General features: G+C 44.1%; 1 protein-coding gene across 2 annotated transcripts; it reads right to left on the bottom strand.

The window, feature by feature from the left end:
- LOC105694266 lies at positions 1 to 27,796 on the bottom strand. 2 transcript variants are annotated; one of them, XM_012414763.2, is made up of 8 exons: positions 27,512 to 27,796; positions 6,842 to 6,943; positions 5,988 to 6,097; positions 4,524 to 4,699; positions 1,564 to 1,794; positions 1,330 to 1,477; positions 1,080 to 1,221; positions 1 to 993 (listed from the first exon to the last, which is right to left on the bottom strand). In XM_012414763.2, the coding sequence occupies exons 1-8, from the start codon at positions 27,579 to 27,581 to the stop codon at positions 821 to 823; spliced, it is 1,152 nt and encodes a 383-aa protein (XP_012270186.1). In that variant the 5' UTR covers positions 27,582 to 27,796; the 3' UTR covers positions 1 to 820. The 2 variants fall into 2 exon arrangements, with proteins under 2 accessions (XP_012270186.1, XP_012270187.1); XM_012414764.1 differs by having other exon boundaries at positions 857 to 993; positions 1,055 to 1,221.
- Positions 27,797 to 27,872: the final 76 nt, after the last annotated feature.

Raw genomic sequence — 27,872 nt, 5'->3', positions numbered from 1 at the left:
TCTGATCCTGTCGCTCATCCGTCAGTTTATTTCGAGTTATTTTACAAGAGTAAAGTGCTTGTTATTGTTGTTAGGCGTAATCCGTTAATCTCGTAATCGCTAGTTAAGTAATTAAGGTAAAGGTTGCGTAGTCGTAAGACTAGCTTGAGAACCTCGGTTCTCCGCTCGCAAAGGCCAATTTTCAAGATCTTATAATCGGACCTAAATGTCGGGATAAACGATCGGAAAAAATGTAGCGGTTACGGAGCGGAGAAATCATTGACCCATACCAGTTACGGAAACATTGCCAGAGATTTTGCAACGGGTCCGTAACCGCGCGCAGCAATACTATGCAATGTAGCAGCAGTACTTTTCCAAGAGAAATAGGTGACGGACATAACTGCGTGAGAATTAACTAAAATCGTTGAAAGAATAGCTAGGGCAGTGTCTGGAGCTTCAATCTCTAGACGCTTCTATACAAGGAAGTTAGGCTAATTTTGTCGAAAGTTTCCCTCAGCGAGGCGGCAAATTCAAATTTTGCCGCCAAACTTCTGGCCAAGCATCGCACCTTCTTCCCCAACCCTCTACCTCTGCGTCGGAGGATCGTCTTTATTTTAGTATCACATTGCTGTTCGGCTCCTCGAGTGTTCGAGCGCACTTCTCGGGACATTTTATTTGTTTATATTTCTTAATAAGCTGTTTTGTTTTTTCTTTTTTTCTCGTTTAATTTGGAATATCCTGCGGGACAACGAGCGCAAGGAAATTGCGTCGCGTCCCGAAAAGTAGCTCCGGAGTTTCTCGACCTGTTTCGAGTTTTAGGTCAAGTCTCGACGTCTGCTTTTCAGAAAACTCGGCATAGGCAAGCCAAGACCAGGAAGAGGTTTAAGCTCATTATGCTGCACCCACTCGTCACGGTTTCGACGACCTTGTATTTGAATTGTTCCCTAACTTGCTCGGCGATCATCGGCCTCTCTGCCCTTTTGTTCTTCCCCTTTAGCACGAACTTTGAAAGGCCTGAAATAAACGTTGAATTAGGATGGTTTGCGTTCATTTCACAGAATATCTTTTTCTGTACATCTAACTATGGGGTGCATCGTTACTCTGGTCGATGACGGTATTGTTGTCAAAGTCCACCGTGATGAACGTCGTCATAGACACCTCGAAGACCTTGTTCTTGTCGTTACTTCCCATGATGGCTCTTTTTCTTCTACCGAATCCAACCTGGCCGCTACTGCACTCGATCTAATAGGAAAAGAGAAATGGAAAATTAATGAATATTCATCACTCCTAGCAAAGTCGCCAACGCCCATTTATTTACTCTTTTTTTTTCTTATTATTAATATAACATACCCCTTCGCATTTATCCAGGCAGACGGTTACAGTCCCTCGAAATTCCACGTAAGTGCTCTCCGGAAATTTGAAAGCGCGGAACTTCGCGGTTAAAAAGTCACCGTCGATCGTGTTGAAGTTCTCGAAAAGGTAGGGATCGACGGAGCACCTGAATAAAGAATAGGAAAATGAATGAGAAATGTTCGGGCGAGATGTGAGGGGTAAAATAAATCATTTCTGAATGTCATTCCGTACCCGTTGAAAATTATTGTCTCTTCTTGAGTCTTCGTGTCGGTCACCTGCATGTACGTAACCAGAAGTCCATAAACCGGAGCAGATTTAGAATCAAGGAAAATCTCCATTTTTAAGGGAGTCCCAGGGCTGACATTCAATTCCCCAGTTACTTCCGTGTCTCCTTGTTTGACTTTGATTCCCAAAATTGGAGGCGGCGGGGACGACTGTATCATGGCCCTATAGGTAACGACTCTGAAAGAAAAGCAGAAAATAAACCAGGATTAGCCTTCTCCTCTTCCTTACTAGTGAGGGTATTAAGCTACGGTTTTTTTACATTTTTTTTTTCTCCCCCCTTCAAACATTACTTCGTCATATGTGATGTACGGTAGTTGCGAATGCGCATTCCCGAGTGCACCTGCAATTTCTGTCCCCGCATGTGGAGATGTAGATTATCTCCGTAAGTCGGTACGCGGACATTATAAAGCATATGCATGAAGATCGAGAAGCTGTCGCGTCATTTTACTTACACGCGGAAACTAGCCAGTTCGAGGCACATGTTCGACGTGAACATGGCACCAATCTTGACGTCTGTCGCGACGGTTATCTCTGTGGGAAGATTCGACCTAATTCGATTAGCGCGATAACAGGCGGGCGACAAGTGCTTACCGGTAGTTGCCATCCACCTGTTGCCAGGCGCAATTTTTCTTACAGAATTATCAATGAACGACCGTCTTAAATTATTTCCCACGAGCAACCTAAATCCATTCTAGCGTATAAACGTATTTGCTTGCGCTCCATATTATTACCATGCACGTAAAAAAAAGAAATAGCAAATGATAAGGTACATGCTAAATCTTTCGTAGCAATTCTTTTTCGTTACACCTTAGGGTGTTTTCCGTGACTTTGTCTTTCTCTTTGACTTCGGACCGATACCGGCACTTATTCATAAATTCCCCTTTCTAACAAGAAAGGTATCCCAGGTCGATCTCTCCGATTTGATTTCTTTTATAATATGTTATAGTAGACTAAAAACTACGCGACACGTATATTTTTTTTATCTGCCATTAAACATTTTAAGGGGGTGAAACCACCATCGAAAGTAAGGCCTGTGAGGGGTGGCTCGCCCCTTAATTTTTTTCTCTTTTAATTGAGAAAATTATATGTTTCATTTCTCGTTATGAGAAAGCTTTTCCAGGTGGATTGGTTAAAAAATATTATGTTCTTGTGGGTGAAACTACCAAATCGCCCGTTGACATGCCTTACTTTGGATGGTGGTTTCACCCCTTTAAAAGGTTTAATGGCAGATAAAAAAAAAATACGTGTCGCTTAGTTTTTAGTCTACTATGACATATTAAAAAAGAAATGAAATCGGAGAGATCGACCTGGGATACCTTCCTTGTAAGTAAGAAAATATCAGAACGTTAATTTTACACATTCAATACATGGCATGTTTTTTTTTTCCTTGACTGGATATGAATATAAAATTGGGTTACAGAGAGTTAAGACGCCGGGCGTAGCAATTTGCGTCGGTCTATTGCACCCGTCCGACCGATACCGGCGTAGACTGGGAGACATCAATGCCCTCCCATCCTGCACAGGCGATGCCGTGTCTGCAGAGGAGGTATTCACGTCCGCCACTGTACACGAGCGGAAGTTGTACGGCGGGACTGGACATGGAAATGTGGCAAATAAGGCCGACGTCCGTGAAATCGCAGAGACCGGCTACGCACACGGGGCGGAATCGTCGAGAGGCAACCGAGTTAATTGAACGCTCGCCTCCGCGGCATCGGTTTACTTTGCTGCTTGTCACTCCGTCGGAGTAGCCTTTCGTCTATTTTCCCGTGCAAAGTCCGACCGCTCCTCACGAAGTAACGATCGCGAATGGACCTATTTCAGCAATAAGTCAAGATATCGCGATCAATATGATTAACTAATCGGACCCCCGTAACACATGCCGGTGCAACCGGTCTCGACTTTACGGTATCCCGAGGGACTCGCCGGTAATTGACGCATTGACACGAACCGCGAATTACGGCGAGTGCTTATTTCGAATTTAAAAGGACGACGTTCAGGGTGGTCCGCTAGATCGTGACCACCTTAAAGGGGGGTAGATACATTTTACCGGAATTTTTTTCAATGAATCTTCATGAATTTTTCCATCCGAAATCGTAAGACCTATTGAAAAATCCTTTTTCAGAACATATTTATTGATATTCTGTCTGGTTGTGGAAATTTCTCAAAAACATTTCATTGCGTCGCACTCGCTCGGCGCGATGGACCGCTGTTATACGATATTGCTGTACTATTACTGTACGATTAACGACAAGTGGAGTATCCCATTTTGTACAATACCCACTATAATTCGACACAGCTGTCGATATAAAATCGAACGTCGGCAACGTAGGTATTTAGAAAAATCTTCTTTTTCGACGTCGATCAAGTTCCTCGACGTGTTTCACTTCACCTTAAGGTGATATGAAAGTGCCATCTGAAGGGACAATCCTTCGGGACCCTTTCTTCAAACTGGGTGTACCGAATCGTATCAAACTTTGCCACGTGAATATACAGACTCTAAGGAAGGTCCCGACACCCAGAGATATTAATTTTTTTATTATATAAAAATTAAAAAAAATACCGTAAACAAATTCTTAAACATTGAAATCTCATGGGTGTCGGAGACTTTCTTCATAGTTTCCGTATTCACATTGAAAAGTTTTACACGATTTGGTACACGTAGTTTGGAGAAAAGTTTCACAAATGAGACCTCTTTAACACCTCTTTAGTGTCGCCTTAAGAATTTACATTCTTAAGAAGAATAAAAATCACACTTAATCCCACTCAATGCCAATCTACGTATGTTTGATCGTTTATATTTATTATATTTAACAAAAACGTGAAAAATTCTGGGTAGTTCTTTTGCAGATGTGAGAATCTCTTCTCTCTTTCATTCGGTAATGATGTGTGCGCACTTCTCTACTTACTCGGGCTCTTGAAACCCCGCTGGAAGTACGTTACGCCTCACTAATGTGTGGTTGCTTACGAGGTTCACTTCGGGCTCGATTTCGACCTCGTCGATGATGCACTTCACCAGGAAGGTGTGCTTGCAGGAGTCCGCGGGCTCCTCCACGATCACGCGGTGGTAGTACACCTTTTGGTCCTGCGGGAAATAAAATTCATATAATATTTATTAACGTTGGAATTAACTATTTAATATTCGAATTCTTTACTTGATATCGAGAGTCGGAATTCTAGGGTGAAAATTGGTAATCTAATATCAGGAATCGTGACATCGAGAGTCGAAATTCAACGTAAATGTACATGTATTAATATTAAACTAATATTTAACGTTAAACGTCGGAATTTAACCTGACATTCATATATTTATTTTTAACACTGGAAAATGCGATTTAACGTAAAAAGTCGATATCTGACATCAAAGTTCATTATATAATATCAGAATTCAGGGCTCAATGTTAAATGTCGAAATTTAACGTGTGAAAATTCATATTTTAACCTCGAGAAACACGATTCAATATGAAAAGTCGAAATTTAACATGAAAAGATCATAATTGCATATTGGAATATCCCAGTGAACACTGTTATATAACTGTTGGGTAAATGTTACGTTTTCGAAACTAACATGTTATGTAGCATAAAAGTAACCTGGAAGTTAGATGTTAGTTATTATTTCCCACTCAGTAAGGTAACATGTTATATTAATGTTATAATTTCAGTTACCTTAAAATAATTATATTTACTTTATTAATTCTTCATACATTTAATAAAAAAGATCACGCAATTTTATCCAAAATTATATAATCTTTTGTCTTTAATTATTTTTTGGTACTTGACAATAGTTAGATATTGAATGACAAATCAGACTTTCAATAGCAGACTCTAGGGAAATCGGCACGAAAAACATGAATAATTCAGAATTTCATATTAGATTACATGGTTTAATACAAAATGTCATAATTTGACGTCTAAATTCCAATGTAATCTCAATAATTGTGATCTCCGGTTTATCAGACATTTTTCTACTGCTTTTTGTTGAGTATTCGAAAAGAATATCTTATCCCCGTTTGGTTGTTTCGTGAACAAGGTTACCTTTTGTTCTAAAAACAACGTAGTTGCCGTTCGGAGCGGGCCCTAGGGAAATCGGCGTCACGGTAGCCGAACAAAGTGAGGTTAAGCATTCACGTCGCGCAGAAGATGATGAGAGAGAGCGATCGAGGCAGATCACAGGTCTGGCGAAGGATCAAGGTGATCGAGTCGACGAATAACTCTTGAAGATCCTCGCCCCATGGATTTCTGGGAAGGCCTTCTAGGGACTTTTAACGCTGCGCAAATCGCGCTGGAAAACTCTCTCACTCTCTTGACTTGGAAATAAATGGCGAACGCGCCTAGGGATATTCGTTGACGAAACCGCTATTTATCGAAATTACCGAGAATTCGCTGACGATTCGCTTCATGCCGCATCTCATTAAGTCCCGGTCCAAAAGGGAGAGTCTGAAAGTGGCCACGCCATCGGTGAGATGCGGTTGACAAGCCTCGTCTGGAAAAGAATTCGATTAATTAGAATACACCGTTAAAAGTAGGCGAAGAAATGCAAGGTGAAATGATTTTTATCAGTAGAGCTATATTATTGATATATCGAGAACGAAGTTCATAAATTAGGGAGGTGGATCGAGGACTTCTAGGGACATCGTTTCGATTTGAACATTGGTTCTCGTGGATGTGAGAAATCCCAACGTGGTACTTCTTCTTTCTTTTTCCCTTCTCTTCCGCGTGGCATTAAAATCGCCGAAGGACACTTCCGTGGCTCGTGTAATTGCAAGTATTAGGAGGATACGGATATCCTGATAGCGCGTGGGATAAATACCCTTTCCGACGTAGGAAAACCTCTCCACGGTCGGTGGATATGGCGGATCTAAGATGCGACGGGATTTCTGCAAAAAGAAGTCTTGGCACGGTAACCCAGCACCCACGGAACATGGAAAGTACGTGCCATTAAGTCTACGAGCACCGAGTGCCCACGGAGAATCCGAGCTGCTCCACCTTTCCTATAAGGGGTAAAATGATTACCACGAGGGAGGAAGTGGTACATTAGAGCAATTGCCGAGAATTAACGGGGATTACATGTGGAAATTAATATTATGCCGCCGCGGTTGCAGCTGCTGTTGCATTCCCATCTGTGCCGAGAACTCTGGGCGACACTTTCCCGCGAAAAGTCGAAAGTGACGGTTCTACATTAATTTAATGTAATTCTTTATGTTTCCTATAAATTCACGTAACACACCTGGATAAGTCTTCAACTGTTGCAAGTATATCCTCGCCTCAGGACTGCTCCTGACGATGTCGACTTCCATTTGTCGTCTCGAACATCGCACCTTGCTCTGGACTGAAACACAAAATGGGCCCTTTGTCAATAAATTAATTGTACCTCTAAATCGTCTCGTATAAATCAATGAGGTTCTTGTCGGATATTCTGACAATATATCCTTCTCTTGTTATTTTACCGGCCGTGATTCATTAGTAATATTCTATTAATATTGAATTCTTCACCCGTGGGATAACCTATAAATGCGTCACCGGTGGTTAAGCAACCCGATGCCGGATAATTGGTATAATCGAGGTTAAGGCCGTAATATTATATTATCGCATTACTGGGAGCGTTTATTAGGTGATACATAAAATACGGATTTATCGCGGTTTTCCTTCTTGGATACGGACCCGCGGTGTTTCGACGGCACAATTAACAGCTGCACCTGCGCCGTCCATCTTGGCAGGCTCCGAGGATAAACGAGCACCCAGAGAAATTACACGAGCAATCCTAGAGGGAGATACTTTCGCCCTTGCCGAGTTGCATCGACGCGTGCAGGAATATCGTACACGTACCATAGAGTGGTGAACTTGTAACCATCCCATTACCGAGCATCATCATCGGGCACGTACATCTGCCAGGAGCGCGGAGTTCCGCCGCCATTTTGAGCCCTGCGTAACCTCGACCGTTCCTCGAAAAATGTCTTACATAGTATCTAAACCGCTGAACGGTCGGCGATTTGGTAGAAGTAACGAGATAATCCCCCTCTAACCCGTGTTTAAAATATCTCCAGACGTCATGTTCCCGGCCATCACGAAGAGAGGTGCAAATACGTCCGTTGAGCGAGGAGCTCCTTCGGCCGCCATTTTGATTCCCACGTGATTCCGCCTCAGGCGAGATTAATGGACTTTTTTTCGAAGGTATGGGCTTAACGGAGGCTCGTAAAATATATTCCGAGGTACTGTTTAATGGTTGGCCGTCTTTTTGGTCCTTGGGTGTCGGGTTTGTTCAGCAATAGTTGCTCAAATGTCAACATTCCAGGCGGATTATTCTCCGGGCTCCGAGAGCCGGCGGGGCCGAAGGTGGCATCCTTTTTGCAACGGGCGTTTAATTGCAGCTGCAACGCTTACACGGCCGCTCAAAAATCCGGTCCCGTTTACCTAGCACCGACCGTGAATCTTGTATTTTACATCTTCGGTCGGCGCAGCTTTGCCGAAGATGGCGCGATGACTCCTTCGACCTCTGTCGGCGGATCGGAACTCGTCAGGTTCGAAGGATCATCTGCCTCGGTGATCGGCTCGCGGATTTAATTCCGTAACATTGTAGGAAACGTCCCTGGGTGGGCAATTCCTTCCCCGAGATACCGTCGATCCCGGGAAACTGGACATATCGTCGGACAAGACCCGCCGTAAAACCATTACTAATTTTTATCACCACATTACCCATCCCGAAGACGCTGTTAATGCTCGAGGAATGGCCAGCGAGTGGCGGAATCGCCTCCTTAAAATAGATTACATCAAAATACCGATTCACCCTTTATATGGCGACATTAAACGCACCGATTATAAAATACCCCGGCGAAACAACTTTAAAGCTATGATTCGCGAAACTGCGACTTTGTGTTTGATAATTAACCGCGAAATAGGTTTCCTTATTGAAGCAACGTTAAGCATCCTAATTATGAAATAGCAACGCTATCGAAATGATTTCCCGGATGTTGGCTCATGAAACTCAATTTTCGTGTTTGAAGATAAAGTCGACGCAAAATGTGAAATTAATCTTTTGACGAGAAGGATATTAAGCGTACCGATTATATGATGGCAACGTTAACGAAATGATCTTTGAGTGTTTCATTCGTGAAACTGTATTCTCGTGATTGAAGTTGGGGGCGACGCGAAATGTGCGATTCATTTCTTTATTAAGGTAATATTAATAATCATCATTTTGAAAGGGCTAAGTTATCGGGATAACTTCCGAGGTATGATTTATAGTACCTAGTCATCGTCCTCGAGAATGAAGTCGGAAGCGCCGATCAGATTAGCTGTTGAAATAGAGTTCCGCGTTCGCATCTGCATCTGCGGCGCAATGAGCGAGGCCGCGACACTTGTTTCCCGAAAATCTGATAAATAACTGGCAATATATGATTATTTATTGCGAGGCCGTACAAGTGCGCGACGGTTGTACCGTAGTTAGGATGGTGATATTCAATGCCGCTTTACGAACAAGTGCGAGTGCGTGGTTAGCGCGTAAATTATGCGGCCGTGCAGCCGTGTCGCTTTAAACATCTTCACGGCGCATTTCCATTAGCCAGAGGAGACTCTCTCGGTGGTAGCCGGCACTTCTTCTAGAACTTATTTATTCCCCGATTATATCGCCTTTTTTCAGAATAATTTTACGCGCAACTTACCATTTTTACGCCATTCCCCAGGCAAGGGGTGCATCGAAAGGCAGCGATTTCGACCATGGGAACTTGCGGGTAAAATACGCGTCCCTGGTTCTTTTAAATATATTATCACTTTACGAGCATTGAATGTACAGCCAGGCAAGTTCGCGGCAGTTGTGCGATCGGTAGATTCAATATCGAATACTGGTTGTTGGATGAGTGCGTGTGTGGTTGCGCGTAAATTATGCGTCGGCGAGGCCGTGTCTTTCCGACGTCTTCAAGCCGCGTTTCCATTAGTTACTCGACGCACCTTTCGAGGTACTCAATGATTTTTTATATGCACTGTTTAATTGCTTCTCGGCGATACGGTTAACCCTCCACTCCTGGTTCTTGAAATTCCTATATGGCAACGATCACTTTTACATAAATATGGTGTGGCTCTTTACACGTTATCTAAATCAACATAAATTTAATTCCACTGAGAAAACGCCCAGTTTATATTTGTTTCAACATTGTGAACGTTCACCGTAATATTTCACATTTATTGGGGGTTTTTACGCGTTCCTCGTGTGCTTAATAATTCTTAAGATGCACTTTTAATTGCTTTTCGGCGATATCATTCATTTGGCCTATCTAAATCAACATAAATTCAATTCCGCTGAGAAAACACCCGATTTAAATTTCATTCAACATTGTTAACGTTCACCGTGATATTTAATATTAATTAGGGGCTTTCATGCGTTCCTCGTGTGCTTAATAATTCTTAAGATGCACTTTTAATTGCTTTTCGGCGATATCATTCATTTGGCCTATCTATATCAACATAAGTTCAATTACGCTGAGAAAACACCCGGTTTAAATTTCTTTCAACATTGTGAACGTTCACCGTGATATTTAATATTTATTGGAGGTTTTCACGCGTTCCTCGTGTGCTCAATAATTTTTAAGATGCACTTTTAATTGCTTTTCGCCTATACGATTAATTTTGCGCTCCTTATTCATGAAAATGCTCAATGTTATCGTCCACTTTTATGTGAATATGGAGGCGCCTATTTACACACTATCTAAATCTATGTAAATTCAATTCCGCTTAGAAAATATCCAATTTAAGTCGGCTTCAACATTATAAATGTTCACCGTGATATTTAATATTTATTGGAGGTTTTCACGCGTTGCTCGTATACCACTTCCTCCTCTTTCGCGGACTCATTTCTGTTCGCGGCCAAGTCCGAAGCTACTTTTACTCCGCGATACAATCAGGGATACACTTGTTTCTGCAAAGCCTAATAAATAAGTGATAATAAACAAGCCGTTAAGCGAGTACATATCCGGGGAACTTGTACGATCTGAATCCTGGATACCGGCGAAGTGCGCGCGAGTGGTTAACGCGTAAATTACGCGGCGGCGCGGTCGTGTCATTTGGAACAACTTCACGGAGCGTTTCCATTAGCGGGTTTTAAGGCGTCCCTAAAGGTAGTCACTAAGTGTCCGATGAAGCTCTAAACCCTATTCCCCCGGTTTTACGGAATCTAACGATTACGTCGTTCTTCAAAATGGCGGCGCGCTACGCGACGTCGACCGTGTTAAACCAAGTCAGAAAAGATGAAACAAACAACCAATAATTCCAATCGCACCAAAATAGTAAAAAATAGTAAAGAAAGTAAGATCACGTCCTTTCGGCCATATTAGACGAAATAAAAATATAATTACAAAAATATAACCACACGCAGAAAAAAAAAATTCAGTCATAACAAGGATATTATACTCGCGGCAATAAATATGAACATGGGCCAGTAAAATGTTTGTCCAGAAACATTTTTGTTATATCGACAACCAAAAAAAACGATTACTTCGCCGGGGCAACGGTAATTCCATTCACAGGTGCAATATTATTTTCTAGCAACAACAAATTCGTTTGAATGGCGACGTACAATTATTTTGGCCGTTGCAGGAGATTCATCGGTTAATTTAGCAAACATATTTTCTAAAGAAATCTCTCCAATGTAACCGTGGGAGAGCTTTCGACATAATTCAAGTACCTTTGTCGTCGGTGAGATTATTCCTCCAGGAGGAGCAAAACTTTCTCGGCAGTGCCGCCCCTAGCTAAAAGTGGAAGTGTCTTTTCCCGTGGAACAATTTCAATGGCACGTGGCTGAGTAAGAAAGTAGAGCACGAAAATCTAAACATATCCCGATCCAGGTTCCCGTGGGAGCCGCGCTCGGCTCTCGGGGAAAGGAAAAGAAGTCCGGGTCTTACAACTTCTTCTACCATAATTCCAACGAATGCTTGGCAATAAACGAGCCGTTAAACAAGTACGCATCGGCCGTCCTGGCGCGATCGGAGGGCCGGATATATTGAATACTGGATGCCGGCGGAGTGCGTGCGCGTGGTTAACGCGTAAATTACGTGGCTGCGTAGCCGTGTCGTTTGGAACATCTTCACGGCGCATTTCCATTAGCGAGCGGAGGCGCTCCTCAAGGTAGCACGCACCGCGCGATCCTCGCCGATCCCGGGGAGGTCTGTGACCCGAGATCCGAGAACAGCACGCGTCCTATCGCGATAAGGGAATCGATCCGGCCAGCGTACCGGTTTCACTATCGATATTTCGATATATCCCTAAGAGTCGCGCGGCGCTGCCTACGTGCTGCCCGGTGCCTCGATCCCACGCGAGATATCGCCAGGACAAGCTCCCATTCGATCTTCGCCGCCATCTTCGCACTTCGGTTGCCCCGGACCCAGAACATCGCGTGTCCTGAAACTCCGCGATTTGAATATGCCGCGCGCGAGAGCAAAAGTGCTCCCTTAAGGTGATACGAAAAAATGGTCCTTCTATATACATCAGTGTGAAAATATATGTGAATCTTTCCTTTGAACTTCCCCGCCATCATTTGCACTTCGGTTGCCTCGGACCCGGAACATCGCGTGTCCCGAGAATCCGCGATTTGAATTTGCCGCGCGCGAGAGCAAAAGTGCTCCCTTAAGGTGATACGAAAAAATGGTCCTTCTATATACATCAATGTGAAAATATATATGAAACTTTCCTTTGAACTTCGCCGCCATCATTCGCACTTCGGTTGCCTCGGACCCGGAACATCGCATGTCCTGAAACTCCGCGATTTGAATATGCCGCGCGCGAGAGTAAAAGTGCTCCCTTAAGGTAAGACGAAAAAAGAATCCATCAATATACATCGATGAAAAAATATATATGAAACTTTCCTTCGAACTTCGCCGCCATCTTTCATATCTCGGTTGCCCCGAGTCCGGAACATCGCGTGTCCCGAGACTCCGCGATTTGAATTCGCCGCGCGCGAGAGTAAAAGTGCCCCCTTAACACTAAACCTACCACGGGCGGGTCAAATTGACCGTTTTAACACATTAGACGCCACGCCGATTTTGACGTGCCGTTCCGTTCACGCCACAGTTAGCCGTCAAGCGGGCCCTTCCGGGCCGCCCGCCGATAGATGCAAGTACGCAAGTACCGATATGCGTGCGGCGATAACAAGAACGAAAAGTCTGCCACGTGTTAAGTGGTATTGGTGAAGGGGATATAAATCGTTTATGGAGCGCTTCATTTCGTATAATTCTCCACGTAAAGTGTCACAGTCTTCAACGTGAATATAAATGTCGATAACGTGACGCATCAGCTTGTGTTACCATTTGAGTATTCAAGATGTCGTTACCACCAAAAAGCTCATAGATGAATCATATTTAATCGACGTCGATTCGCCTTCTCAGCGCATTTCATATCACCTTAAATTAGCTCGCAACATCTTCGGTATCGTCCCTCGACCTCGCCATGGAGTAGCTTTTGCTAAAAGTTCGCCAATACTCGAACCAGGAAGTCGGGACGACTCGGACCAAAAACTCGTGGACTGGTTTCGCTATCGAGATTTCGACATCGTCAGGAATCAAGGGATTGCCCCTAGGTGCGGCGATCCCATGCGAGGTGCCACTTGGACAGGTTCCCATAGGATCGCCACCGCCATCTGCGCATTTCAATTCCCCTAGGCTAGGATCGCTGGATGGCATTAGACTCTTAACAGATTTCTTCCACCGGCCATTACGAATGCGCGCCGATCCGGAGGACACCTGTCTCCTGCTAATGTGACTCTAATGGAGCCAGGCCTAAGAAAAAACCCATTAACCGAAATCCAAGGGACCTGGTGGATTTATCTTCGATCTCTTCTCCGGGAAACGTGGAAAATCGCATACCTCAGGGCGTCTCGAGGGGTATAGAGCTCCACAATGGCTCCCTTGCCCTGGGAATCATAGCTCGTCGGAGGCGCGAGGGGTTTCTTGTGAACCTCGGGAACACCGGTCTCGAGGCGAGGTGTTGTTCTCCGGATGTTCTCCAATCTGAGGAGCCCTCGGCGAATCTTAAAGCAGCCACGGCTCGCTGATTTTATGCCCCGGAAAGGACGAAACGCGAACTTCACCATTCAGGACTCGGTTCGCGTACTTGAAGGCCACCAAATGCCGGAACAAAACTCTTTTCCCTTTTGCATTATGCTCCCTACTTATCTCGTAATATTTTTCTTTTAATCATTTCCCTTACACGTAATCCATCTACAAGAATATTCATTTCATATCGATTACTCGGAATAGCGCGTTAAGGTGATGTGAAACACGTCGAGAAGCTTGATCGACGTCGGTAAAAAAGAGGTTTTTCTAAATACCCACGGTGCCGACGTTTGTTTTTATAGTGACAGCTGTGTCGAATCATATTGAGTATTGTGCTAAATAGCATACTCCATCTGTCTACGTACAATGATTATAAAGAAATCCAAGTGAAACTCTAGAAATCCCCTGGATTAATAGTTTCTGAGGCCCTAATTGACTGCAGTGGGAAACCCTGCGCCATCTGTAATTCCCGTGTCAACTAAATTTTCACTCCGAGACCTCGTATTACCATCGTTTTAGCATAGAAGCGCATAAGTCACTTATGATTTTCTTTTTTTTTTTCAAATGCGAGTTTCTCGATTACCAGAGTTCTAAATTGACGTACAATTGTCCTGGCTCGTTCGTTTCTTAAATTAGTGCCTTCAATAATTGAATGTCGATTGAAATCTAAGAGATCGACGCCATTTTGGTTTTGGTCTGTGTTAAGTTGAAGAATTTTTTCCAAAGAGTAGAAATTTTCAAAGTGCCAGGACAATTCCTAGGTGCTCACGAGTCATGTGTCAAAGTTTCGGAGGGTTCTATCCCAAACCCTTACAAAAAAGTGTCTCATTCGAATCAACTGATTTGAGGGGGGGTTTCACTTAGCCTTAATTTTAATAATGAAGCACTGGTTCATCTTTCACAATTTAGGTATAAATGGGTAATTTCAACAATTTACGCGGAATCGGGGAGATATCGGTCTCATCCCACTAAGCGGTGTAATAAACCACTTAACAATTATACAAGACGGTAATCGCTAGCGATTCGACCGGCGATAGGTATGCAAATGTTATTCATGTTGCTATTATGTTTGCACTCGCCCGGAGGTGGTCGCAATCATGAAACTGTGTTGCAGAAATTAATAGCGACTTTTAAGGGGTATAGTTATGGAGCAATTGTAACAGGATCGAAAGTTCTTAATCGCCTGTAGCATGTTGCGTCAGAGCTAAAGGAGCAACATGAGACCCGATAACGGTGATTCCATTCCGGTCGCATTTACGAACCGCTCTAAAAGCGATCACGCTACCGGAAAATCACTGGACGGAAATCGAGCACTCTCATTGGAACACCAAAGATGAAAGTACTTATCTTAATTTTGAATTAAAAAAAAAAATCCAATTGAAGGAGCGAATGAAAAATCAATGAATTTCCAGGAGCGGGCTTAAAAACAGTTAATATGAATTAAAATGATTAAATTAGCCGACGAAAAAATAATGAGATCTGAATTCGATTTAAATGGCGAGAATGGTAATAACGAGGTTACAACAGCGCGCAAAAAATTACGAATTTCAATATAACGTAATTTAAGCGGCGAAATTATAAATGAGGAGTATTTTTCAAAATAATGAAATTAAAGTAGCACGCTTAAGAATAACGAATTTCAAGGTATTTAAATTTATAAATAAGGAATATTTACAGCGATAATGAAATTAAAATATAAAAGTAATGAAATTAAAGCAACACGCTTGAGAATAACGTATTTCATGGTATTGATGTTAATAAATAAAGAATATTTAAGGAATAATGAAATTAAAGTAGCAAACTAATGAAATTAAAACAGCACGCTTAAGAATAACGAATTTCAAGGTATTGAAGTTAATAAATGAAGAATATTTAAGGAATCATGAAATTAAAATAGCAAAAATTATGCGCAATGGGCTTAGAAAGAATAGAATTAATAAGCCCTACGGAAATAGGATTGAAAATTTCCGGTCGGTGTAATTAAGACACGCTGGTAATTTTAACGTAATACCGTGCCGTGTCAGTAAATGCGTTTCGGACCACACGCATGGAGTAGATTGAAATTAATTAAATATCGTTAACGATCGCATACCTAAAAGCGGGAGATAAAGTGATGTCGACAATCGTCGAATATATCCTCCCTAAGGTATCCCTCACGTTTCAGATGCGGAATTAATCTCGGCCTGCGTTCCCTTAGTTTCTGGCCACACACGGCCAGCAAATTGAAATTTATAACGGCGCGTCAAAAAGTTAAGCGCTCAAGCGGGAGATAAAGTTACTTGGTCAGTTATCGGTCTCTCCGGGTGTGAAGCACGCATGATCAATGGTGCGTTTCGCAGCCAATTATTCCTATCTCACCTCTGGTATGACTTCCGATAACCATTAGCCGAGTCAATAGCGAGTGGGAGAATCTCCCATCTCTGTCAAAGACGGCAGAAAATGGAGAAAAGAAAATTGGCACCTCTCCAAAGTCCGCGACAGATTTCCCGTTTCTAACGGGTAATCGATGCGTGCTAGCAATGACAAACAGGGATGATAAGTAAAAGAGAATCTGGAAGCGATATCGACCTTTCATTATCCAAGCGCTGCAATGGAACTATATATAATCCGGTAATTCCGCAGCAGTCGAAAAATCGTCAACGCGGAAATCAAACTAGCGCGCGTTCGATAACGACACGTCCAATGCCTCCAAGATAATCGGCAAATACATCTCGGTAATTGGAAATATTTCTCAAGCCGAAATTGAATCGCTATCTCATTACGTTGTCCAAGACAATATACACGTGGGTAATATTCCCCAGATCGATTTTCAGATGTCGCGTGTTAAATGCCGCGCAACGAGTATGGGACCATTAAGGTGAAGTGGAACCCCCTTCAAATCAGTCGATTCGAATACAACACTTTCTTTTAAGGGTATTAGACCACACTGTCCGAAACTTTGACACATTACTCCTGATCATGTAAGAATTGTCCTGACACATTCAAAATTTGGATTTTTGGAAAAAATTGTTTAACTTGGTCCAGACCAGAACCAAAATGGCGTCGAGCTCTCATATTTCGATCAATATACAATTATCGAAGGCTCTGATATGAGAATCCAAATGGTCAGGACAATTTTACGACAATTTAGAACACTCTGGTAGTCGATAAACTCGCATGTGAACGGGATAAAGGCAAAAAAAGTGTTGTATGCGCTTCTATGCTAAAACGATGGGAATACGCGGTCTCGGAGTGAAAATTTAATTGACCTGGAAATCACAGATGGCGCAAGGTGTCCCTCTGCAGTCAATTAGGGCCCCACAGAGGATTTCTGGAGTTTTACTTCGATTTCTTTATAATTATTATGCGAAGACGACAGGTGGAGTATGCCATTTGGTACAATACCCAATATAATTCGACACAGCTGTCAACATAAAAACGAATGTCGGCAGCATAGGCATTTAGAAAAATCTTCTTTATCGACGTTGATCAAGTTCCTCGACGTGTTTCACTTCACCTTAATAGATAAGACTCCGCAAACGATGTCGAGATTTCATTGCGTAAACGTCACGATGAAGGTCTCTAATCGTCTAATTATGAAAGAATGATAATTTTATGGGACTTCACGGATGCCCAATTAATGGCCGCGCGAGGGAATGCCTCGACGGGGGGACGTTTTGTCGCGGAAGTAGTTAATTAGCGCGCTAATCGCACGACGAAAGTCTTCCCGACAATAACCCTCTTTATGCCCCCCCCCCCCCCCCCCGACTAATAAAGCCCGTTGGGGTGGTTATTTATCGTAATTAATAGGCCTCTAATTAGAAGTTGGAACTCGGGGAGTTTCTCATGGACGTCGAAGTCGTCGCTCTTGGCGACCTCTCACCCCTCTCTGCGCCGTCCATTCCACGGTCTTGCACTCGTCCGCCGGTTATGGTCATCGCCACGGAGGAGGCGAATCGGTGAGAGGGCGAAACGCATGTAGGAAACAATCCCCCCCTCCTGCGCCTGGGAGGGGAACTCGGAATTCGGAATGACCGGTGTCGTTTATCCGCGGCGCACTCCGCCGCTTTCCGCCGAACGTAATCGATGGCGCGGAAGCGCGAGGACGTGCCACGCATACCGATTACCCTCGAACGTACATTACGAACATTACTCTCTAAGGAGAGGCCCGAGGAGAGGTTGGGTGCGCTACCAGAAACCGGGAATCGACCGAATCAAAATGCCGCCTGGCAGGCCTTCGATTAATCGATTTATGAAAATTAGAACTGACGGGGAAATTACTCCAGATCCACCTTGCCGATTTTTCTGGTTCTCGTATATGTGCAGTGCATCGGAAATTAATACACACGTATGTTTTTTTATTTTTTTATCCGCGGTAATTTGATACAAGAATACGGGAATCGACCGAATCAAAATGCCGCCTGGCAGGCCTTCGATTAATCGATTTATGAAAATTAGAACTGACGGGGAAATTATTTTAGATCCACCTTGCCGATTTTGCTGGATCTGATATATGTGCAATGCATTGGAAACTAGAACACACGTTCGTTTTTTTATATACGCGTTAATTTGAAACAAGAATCCGGAAATCGACCGAATCAAAATGCCGCGTGACAAGCATTCGATTAATCAATTTACCACCTTGTCAATTTTGCTTGTTCTGATATATGTGCAGTGCATCGGAAACTAAAACGCACGTTCTTTTTTTTTTTATACGCGTTAATTTGATACAAGAATCCGGAAATCGACCGAATCAAAATGGCGCCGGGCATGCGTTCGATTAATCGATTTATGAAAATTCGAACTAAGGAGGAAAATATTCTTCTTCCTATTATTGGTGATTGATTCCTATCGCCATATTGGTTTGCACAATTATTTCACCTTAAAAAGAAATAGAAAGAGGAAGAGAACGGAGTCTTTTGTTTTCTCTCTTTCGGTTCTGCTATCTTCATAGACTGATCAGCATACGGGGTCCATATATCTTGCATCCGTGGATTCGCAACAACTTCAAGGGCGAATTTTCATGTAAATTCGTTTTCAAGAGTGGGTAATGGAGATTACGTGTAAGCATAGCTTTTAAGATACGCTCCGCGGTTTATCTTTGTTCCGCGGTGCGTTTTTAATGAATAGGGACCAGAAGAATGGCTTAGTCTTGTAAGTTGATTATGCATCGCGTTATTATTTTTACGGGCTGGTTTGTACGAAAGCGCGGAGACTTAGCGGTCCGGCATCAATGAATTATTAAAGAGGCAGCTCGTCGCCATTAAGAGATGCGTATAAATTTACGGACTTGACGAGTAACGGGCCACCGTTACTTAACTGATATCCATGGAATCAATTCGAGCACCCTTCCTTGCGATAATCTAAACTTCGTTGCTTGAGCTGCCCTAACCTCAAACTGGAATCAATTCGAGCACCCTTTCTTGCGATAATCTGAACCTCGTTGGTTAAGCTACCCTAACCTGAAACCATATGAATAGTTAATAACATAGTGAATAGTTCCCTTCCGAAGAATACTTTAGCGAAATGTTTCCGAGACTTTTTCTCACGATTCCAGACCTCAAGTTACATTCCGAACTTGATTGCTCGATAATTTGTAGGCCATTGCTGCCGCCTCTTCATGGGTTTCCTCTCCCGAGTTTTCCCGTTTCCCATTTTCTCCTTGCCACGACTCTTCGCTAAGGACGCCGTTGAGGAAACAATTAACTCTAATCAGATAAGTTTCATGGCTAGCCTCCGTAAAATGTATTCCGTGCTCAGCTTCGAATAACAACCGGAAGTCGTACAAGATGAACAAAGAGGATCCGATGCCAGCTCCGTTGCATCTTTCGAATTCGAGATTCTTCAAAAAAACCTCATTTAACCTCCACTTAATTCGAGAATTCTCACAAAAAGGATCTCAGATAACCTCTCTAAACTACCGACACTGATATCTTATCGCAGACAAAAAATTCAATGGCTTAAGGTGATATGAAAATGCCATCTGAAGAATCGTTCGTAAAACTTTTCTCTGAATTGGGCGTACCGAATCGTTTGAATCTTTACCATTTCAGTATAAAGATCGTAAGGATGGTCTTTGCAACTATAAAATTTCATATTTCATACAAAAATAATGCAAAATAACTGTAAACAAATTTTACAAAAAATGAAATTTCACGGTTGTCAGAATCTTTGTAATAGACTTCATTTTTCATATGGTGAAGTTTGAAAAGATTTGGTATACTCAGGAGTACACGAATTAAATCTTTGACGCCACTTTCGTTACGACTTTCGTTTCAATCTTTACCATTTCAGTATAAAGGCTGTAAGGAAGGTCCTTGCAACTATGAAATTTCATATTCTATAAAATAAAAATGCAAAATATCTATAAACAAATTTTACAAAAATTGAAGTTTCACGTATGTTAAGATCTTCGTTATAGCCTCCCTTATTCATATGGTGAAATTTGAGAAGATTTGGTATACTTAGGAGTACACGAATGAAACCTTTGACGCCACTTTCGTCCCGACTGCATTTAACGTGCAGGACGAAACTCCCTGAAAATTCAGACTAACATGCAGAACATGCGAGGCGGCGCAAAGGTGCCAATAAGCAACCGAGATTTTTCAGGGGGGAGAAGAAGCAGTCCTGAAAATAAAGGTGGAAAGTGAGGCCGAGCCGACGACTCGAAATTGCGGCAATAATTCATCCGTAACATTCCAATCCAGACGCGAGTCGTTAAAGAAGCGCTCCACATTAGAGTCCCGCTCGCACACCGCGGTAATTGTGTGTAAACGCAGAGACATAAAGCATCGACGATGAAGCCGGTGGGTTATGCAGGTGCAGGGTAACAGGTGCAAATGATTGATGATACCGGGAGCAATTACGGGTAATAATAGAGAGCGACACTGTTGATCAGCCCAGTTACCTGCAACACGTGGTCCCGGCCATGATACCGCACGCATGCTATTATTAATTTTACGCTCGATTTTGCATTTTAACCCCAGCCCTCCATCGACGGATCGCTGCCCCTTATCGCGTTTTACCTTTTACCCCACCGCGTGTTATCGCGAACGTATCATCGAAAATATCAAGAAAAATGAAAAAAATTGCCCTGACCCAAAAGATATATTTTCTTAATTCAAGGAATAATTATTTAACTGAAATAAAGTGGACGCGACATTATTTTTCTCTTTTCGAAGTTATTCCTCGAATAAAGGAATTTCGTTTCTTCGGTGCCGTTCAAAGGAATATCATATTTCTATGGTTCGAGGGATCTTCTTTCCTCGGTGTATCTCTTCTCTGTTTGACATCGAGAAGTCGCGATTGCGAAGAAAATAATTTGTCATTTTTGTGATATATTTACGCTCAGGCGATTTCTCTCAGGCCACCTGTTGGAGCGCTCGAAAAAGTGATTAATGGTCACCTGATTATCGGCAATAATGACGATTGGCAGATACTTTGGCGACCCTCGATGGCGGGGGATCATGCGATCGTTATCTGCCGATGATAATGGCCGGTACCAGAGATTCGAGTGCCCGGGATTAGATCATTATAACTGGATTGATTGGAACGAGCGCGGCGATCGGCTCGAATGAATTGCGGCTTATGCCGAACACGCAGCGCTCGCCGAGCGTAACGCGCGCATGCGCGGGAGGCGCAACAATAAAACGGTCCTTCCGGATTTCTTCATTTTCTTGGCCGATCTCTATTAATGCAAGAATGCAGGAAGTCGGAACCGCAACGGAGGAACGGAAGACAGAGCGCGAGTGTTAGACCGAGGACGTTATCAAGTTTCATCGTTGGAAAATATTTAAAAGAGGAAACCCCTAACGCACTAAAAAGAGCGTGAGTGAAGTGAGAGAATAAGTGAGCGAAGAGTCCCACCGCCGGAAAGTGAGGTTATCCCTACCTCAACAAAGTCCACGACGTTAAGAAATGCTCATAAACAGATATAATGAATCACTCGGACATTTCTTAGCCGTTTACAAAATAATGTTTTACAGTCGACACAGTCGAACCGTTATTAAATGTTACCCCCTCATCGAAACGTCTAAATGTCTAAATTTTTATCACAACTTTTCTCCAAACTGGGGGCACCGGATCATTTGAAACTTCAGCACGTGATTATGGAGGCGCCAAGGAATAACGCGAGGCTCGTGAAACTCCATTTTTCAAAAAAACAAAAATGTGTCCTTGGTTTTAGTCTGAGATAGATAGAACAATTTTTTGGAAAAATGAAATTCCATGAGCATTTCGCTTAGCCTCCATAATCACTTGCTGGAGTATCAAATGATTCGGTGCATCTAGTTTAGGAAAAATTTTTATGAACATTTTGACGTTTCTATACATATGGAATTTTATTTTTCCAAAAAATTGTTCTATCTATCCCAGACTAAAATCAAGGACGCATTTTTGTTTTTTTGAAAAATGAAGTTTCACGAGCCTTGCGTCATTCCTTGGCGCCTCCAAAATCACGTGCTGAAGTTTTCGCGTGATTTGGTGTCCCCATATAGAATGATCCTTTCGTACCACCTTAAGTCTCTCGTTAAAAACGGTTTTTTTTTCATTAATGACGATTTGTTTTTGTGACGCATGGCTTTGTGAAACGCTTGAAATTGTATATTGTTGGCAATGGAATTTCGCTCTAAGAAATCCTTGTTGGTGGGTTTTGGCAAATTTGGGAAGCACGGCCGAGGTATAGTTGTCGCAAGAAATGGCGACGTCAGCGACCAATGGCGAGGTCTGTCTCCGGAATTCGCCCGTGGGTGCTCCCGTGTGTCGTCGTTTAACGTGCGTACACACCCACGCGTCCGTTAAAGACACACAAGATCGGCTTACACGACGACGTGTGTGCGAGAGTGCCCCTTCATAGGCGAGTGGTTCGACCGGTGTCCGCCATATTTGGTCGGCCGTCCACACGCGCATTTTCCAGTCCCACACGCATTGGTCCTCGGGGAAGAGGTCACGCTCTCAAAAGGAATCGCTCAGGAGATTCCTTTGACCACTGCTCGTGTCTCTGAACCCTGCAGATCGCTCTCGATTTAAGAAAGATTAAGGTGAAGTGAAACACGTCGAGGAACTTGATCGTCGTCGATGAAGATTTTTCTAAATGCCTACGTTGCCGCCGTTCGTTTTTATATTGACAGCTGTATCGAATTATATTGGATATTGTACCAAATGGCATACTTCACCTGTCGTTTTCGTACAATAATTATAAAGAAATCGAAGTAAAACTCCAGAAATCCTCTGGATTCATGCTTTCTGGGGCCCTAATTGACCGCAGGTGGACCCCCTGCGCCATCTGTGATTTCCAGGTCAATTAAATTTTCAGTCCGAGACCTCGTATTCCCATCGTTTTAGCATAGAAGCGTATACAACACTTTTTTTGCCCTTATCCCGTTCAAATGCGAGTTTATCGACTATCAAAGTGTTCTAAATTGTCGTAAAATTGTCCTGACCCTTTCGTTTCTCATATCAGAGCCTTCGATAATTGTATATTGATCGAAATATGAGAGCTCGACGCCATTTTGGTTCTGGTCTGGACCAAGTTAAACCATTTTTTCCAAAGATCCAAATTTTGAATGTGTCAGGACAATTCTTAGATGATCAGGAGTGATGTGTCAAAGTTTCGGACAGTTTGGTCTAATACCCTTAAAAAGAAGTGTTGTATTCGAATCGACTGATTTGAAGGGGGTTTCACTTCGCCTTAAACCGCCGAAACAGAAATCCCATCAAGGGACGCAGGACTTCAAACCGCGCCCATTAACCATGTTAAGGAACGCCGCCATGTTGGATTTTATCATATAAAACCAATAAAGACAATTTCCACTTTGGGAATTCCTTTATCTCTGCGAATTCCTTCGATCGGAAGCTTTATTTGCAAATACTGCACTATATTCTTAAATAAATTACGAATTATGTGAATTAATTCCCAAAGGGGAATAATAAAAGAATTATAATCTCGTACTAGTGAAAGCTGTACTTAAGCAGGTTAATCTCCGAGGTGCACTCCTCCCTCGATTTACGTGGCACTTTTTACACGAGTCTCCTCCATACGCGGTAAATTATAACACAATTTGGAAGGTTTTTATTTCCAATATTTTCCTTCAGCCCTCTGAAGCGATTCTCGTTCGCGAAAAACGAATCCACATGGAAAGGATCCACCGCGTAAATTGAGGGACGGGTATATAAATGTACGTATTCGGGTAATGATAACGATATGCGAATTGTCGGATATCTTGACGTGTAAACGATTAGTTTTGCTATTAGATCTTCCTTTGACAATTCTTAGACTTCGCAAGTTGTCCGAGCGCATCGTTTACACGTGTTTAGGTGGCGCTCGCGACGTCCACGCGTTTATTAGGTTTACGACGCCATTAATACGAAAGGACGTAAAATATGTGAGATATCCTCCGCAGTTATGGAGTTATGTAAACGACGCCTATTCATCAGAGACACCACGGCGTCCCATTAAAGAAACGGTGAACGCTGCTACGTGCTCGAAGAGGAGCCACCATTCAAGAGGCGTCGTCGAAAATGTCCGTTTTGCCGCGGGCTTTACGAGCGTAACAGTAAAGGCGGACATTCAAATCTCCCGCCGCAGACCATCGGCGCTTTTTCGCGGAAGTTCGACTGACAACCGCGTTTGAATTTCCCGCCAAGGGCCTCCTCCGCGCCGCCATTGCTCCCGCGGCCATTTTTTATCCGCCCGTGAAATTCCGCAGACCTTCCATACCGAAGACGCACCGCAAGAAATCCGCAAGGCAAACATTTCGCACGGAGTCCGAGTGCTTTTCCTGCCTCCAAGATGGCGGTAAAGTTGTTAGCGTCTGCACTTTTATGCCCCGCGATAATGGCCACTCGTGAATCCCCTGTACAGCAGCTAAGCACCGCAAAACTCCCGGGAGCAGGTACGAACCCTTTAAAAATCCTTAAAACTTAACAAATCCTAATGAAATCCTTACACCACCGTGGAAATTATCCCGCGTGATAGACTGGGAGCGACTTTGTAATACAAGGGATTACAGCCTCCCATTAGCGAGGTTATCCGAGCCAGATAACGATTTAATTTCCAGCCGCTGAATTACTCACGCGCATAACCTAACTTTATATCCTCCGGCGTCGGGGAAAAGGAAAAAAAGAAGCCCGAGGAATAATCCCGAGATATTGTGAAATATCGTGAAATATCGTGAAATATCGTCCCTTCTCTCTTTTTTTCCTATACTTTACGGGGCGTCGGGGAACAGCTGGCTGTTATCCGCAGTCTCTTAGCAGATGTTGGAGGTTAGGATCGTCCTAATTGACGCAACAGTTCTGAGCCACCCTGTAGGCACGGCCGTGAATATCCTCCCTATATGGGAGTAGAGCTAATAAAAGCTGCACGAACCGATGTTCTCCCATTAGCGAGGTTATCCTCGACAATAACAGTTCAATTTCCATCGGCCACTTAATTTTTCCTCCAGGGGGCGTCACGTGATCGGGGATAACCTCTTCTCCGGGATATCCTCGACGGATTCCCAGAGATGTTATCCGGCTCGCGTGGGCCTGCGCGTTGTTCCAGTCACGAAGGTCGCTTCCTCTCCCGAGCGCTCGGAAACCGGCCAGTAAAACCGTAAGGGCCGATCTTCGCGAGAGCGGCGCTATCTCGTACCGCGAGCTCGCCCGGCCATTTTAATGAGGACGCGCCACGTCAAATTGATCGCGGTCACGAATGATCGGGCCCGATCCCGGGTACGCGGGGATGCGTGCGCGAAAATTAACGTAACGGGTCCCCGGAATTCTTTTTCCACGGGGAACTTAAGCCGGGTCACGTGACCGGGCCGGTGGCGCCATCTTTAAATCGCGTCGGCCGGTACGCAACATAATTGGCTCGGCCATCTTGCGAAGGCCGCCTCGAGAGCACGCGATCGGTCCGAGGTTTTGAGGTTAGGATTAAACTAAGTTTATAATGTTGAAGTTGTCAACCTAACCTCTCGGTTCAGAAAGAAGGTCCGGTATGAATGTCTTGTAAGGCAGGGGATATAGGATTTTAATCGTAGCAATTGGAAGGGCGACTTTGCATGTAATCGTCCCGTTAGTGGATTATTCGTTCTACTCGTTACGTCGTTCAAATAGAGGCCCGATACAAAGGTGACTAGGCTTCCCGCGGAGAATCCGCTTAGTCAGGGTAAGGGATGAGCCCCGTGCGAGGATGACTCGTGAATTCCCTGGATGCCTCCACCCAGCCACCCACGACTTGGGCTCTAAGTAACCGTGGGTTTCATTCCCAAAAATAGATTCTGTGGTCATCCGCCACATTTTCTTCGAATCGAAACTTTCAAATCGAAGAGATACGTGGATGGGTCCTCTGCTCTACTTTCTCCCGGATCGAGTGCGTGCACCATACGGGGTGCAAGACCATATGTGTTCGGGGTAAACGGAAACCGTCGTGTGCATCTAATTCGCTTAATTGGGGTTAAAGTGAATGAAGTTATCGAAAGGTGAATCGTTAGTACCGCGAGTTGAATTCCCAAAATACATCCACGTCAACACACAACGACTAGAGAGGGTCCAACACTTCGAGCAAGGCCCATAGTAGCCACCTCTCCGTCTCCGTCGCGCTTTCCCTGGTCCCGGCTTCTCTCTTTCTTCTCGAATGTCCACTCAACCCGGCAACCGGTTTCCCGGGTGAGAGTCCATCCCCTCCACCGCCACCCCTTCCGGCCCAAACGGTTGCCGGGTCCCCACCACTTCCCCTCCCGAGGTCCTATCCCCTCCACCGCCTCGCTCGGACCCAAACCTCCCCTCCACCACCGCTCACGGACCCGTACCTCCCCTCCACCTTCCCTCTTCCCCTCGCGCGCCGACCCGCGAACGGAGGCGCGTTTCGAACTATTTACGCCGGGATTTCGCTTTCACGTAGAATATCGTGTGGTTTTCTTCACGGGTGCGCGCGAGCCCCGACGCAACGGCCCTGACGGCTCGAGATTGCACGCTTGCCAACTGCGAGACCCTGATAAATCGCTGCGGATGCAGCTATTTCAAGTATTGACCGTCTCGAGACTCGAAAGAGCCGAAAAAGGATGCCGACAAAACGGTACTTTCGCGTCGCGTTAATGTATCCGGGGAACACGAGCTGTCCCCTCAGTTACATTAACATCGCGGATTTAAGTACACGAGGAGTCAATGCCGATAAATAGCTCCTGAATGCGGCCACCTCTCTTCCTCGGTGGGCGTAAGAGATATATATATATTTTTTTTAAGGAGATAATTAATTACCCCAATTACAATGCCACGAGTGCCAGGGGCGCCGGTGCACGTAACGTGGAATTTCAACCGTAGATAATTATTCCGGCACATCGCTCGCTACCTTTCTTCCACTATTCTTTTCCTATACCCCCTTGCTTCTTCTCGAATGCATTGAATTCCGGGGATTGTACATTTTCTGTGGAATTACTTTCGTTCAGGTATTTTCTTCCTTGCTCCGCAATGAGAATGCAGTTCCGAGGTATACACCCCTAGTGTTTTGAATCGTTAATTGCCGGCGATAACAACTCATTACCCGGTACTCCTTAACGAATAACCAACTCACGAACTCCACTTACTCTTGCACCCTTCTAAATGATTTATGGATACATAATTATGTGTAATGCAGACCCTTCGAAGCACCAATTGTTTACAAAAAGAATAGAACTCCCACGCGAGACACATTTTTTTAATATTTTCAATGCAATGATAAAACTTGTTAGGGGCATTTTTTTACCAGACAAATAATAGAGGTAGTCGGTAATAACTGAATTTCTTTGGCTGGGTACTTTTCTGCAATTATCATTGGCAGAAAGTGTCGGATTAGCCGAGGCCGTGGCTCGTGACAGTGCATCTATAAATATACGATTGCGTCACGATATCAGCGAATCGCTTACCATTTGCGCGCGCGAGCGCTCCGAGGCACAGGCACAGGAGGGCTGAGTAAAAATGGCGAAGGGCGCCCATGTCGGGGCGGCGGAGAGGTTAGGAACTCGCGGGCAGGCCCAGCCGAAGGGGGAGACCGTCGAGCAAGGTGGGCCCCCGCTCTAGTGCCTCATTAGTCCGCGGACTAACCTCTTTTCTTTTGTTCCGACGGACGCGAGGAGGAGCGCGCGTCGCCTGGAGGACGGCCGAGGTGAGAGGACCGATGTTTTCCAGGCGAGGCCGCGGGAGACACTGACGGTCCCAGGGCGGGAGAGTTCGAACGCACCGCTCTCGACAAAACCTACGGAGATGAGAAAGTGCGAGCGCCGCTCG

This window comes from Orussus abietinus, unplaced genomic scaffold (assembly GCF_000612105.2).
Source record: "Orussus abietinus isolate OABI.00-Male unplaced genomic scaffold, Oabi_2.0 scaffold6, whole genome shotgun sequence".
NCBI classification, from domain to species: Eukaryota; Metazoa; Arthropoda; class Insecta; order Hymenoptera; family Orussidae; genus Orussus; species Orussus abietinus.
Note: the sequence above shows the minus strand (reverse complement) of the source record. Positions and strands in the feature narration are given on the sequence as shown.

Coding starts and splice junctions, on each gene's coding strand:
- LOC105694266 (XM_012414763.2), bottom strand. CDS start 27,581: ATGGGCGCCCTTCGCCATTTTTACTCAGCCCTCCTGTGCCTGTGCCTC. Junction 4,700..5,987: donor GAATCGTCAGCGAATTCTCG/GTAATTTCGATA, acceptor TATTTCCCGCAG/GACCAAAAGGTGTACTACCA. Junction 1,478..1,563: donor GAGACAATAATTTTCAACGG/GTACGGAATGAC, acceptor TTCTTTATTCAG/GTGCTCCGTCGATCCCTACC.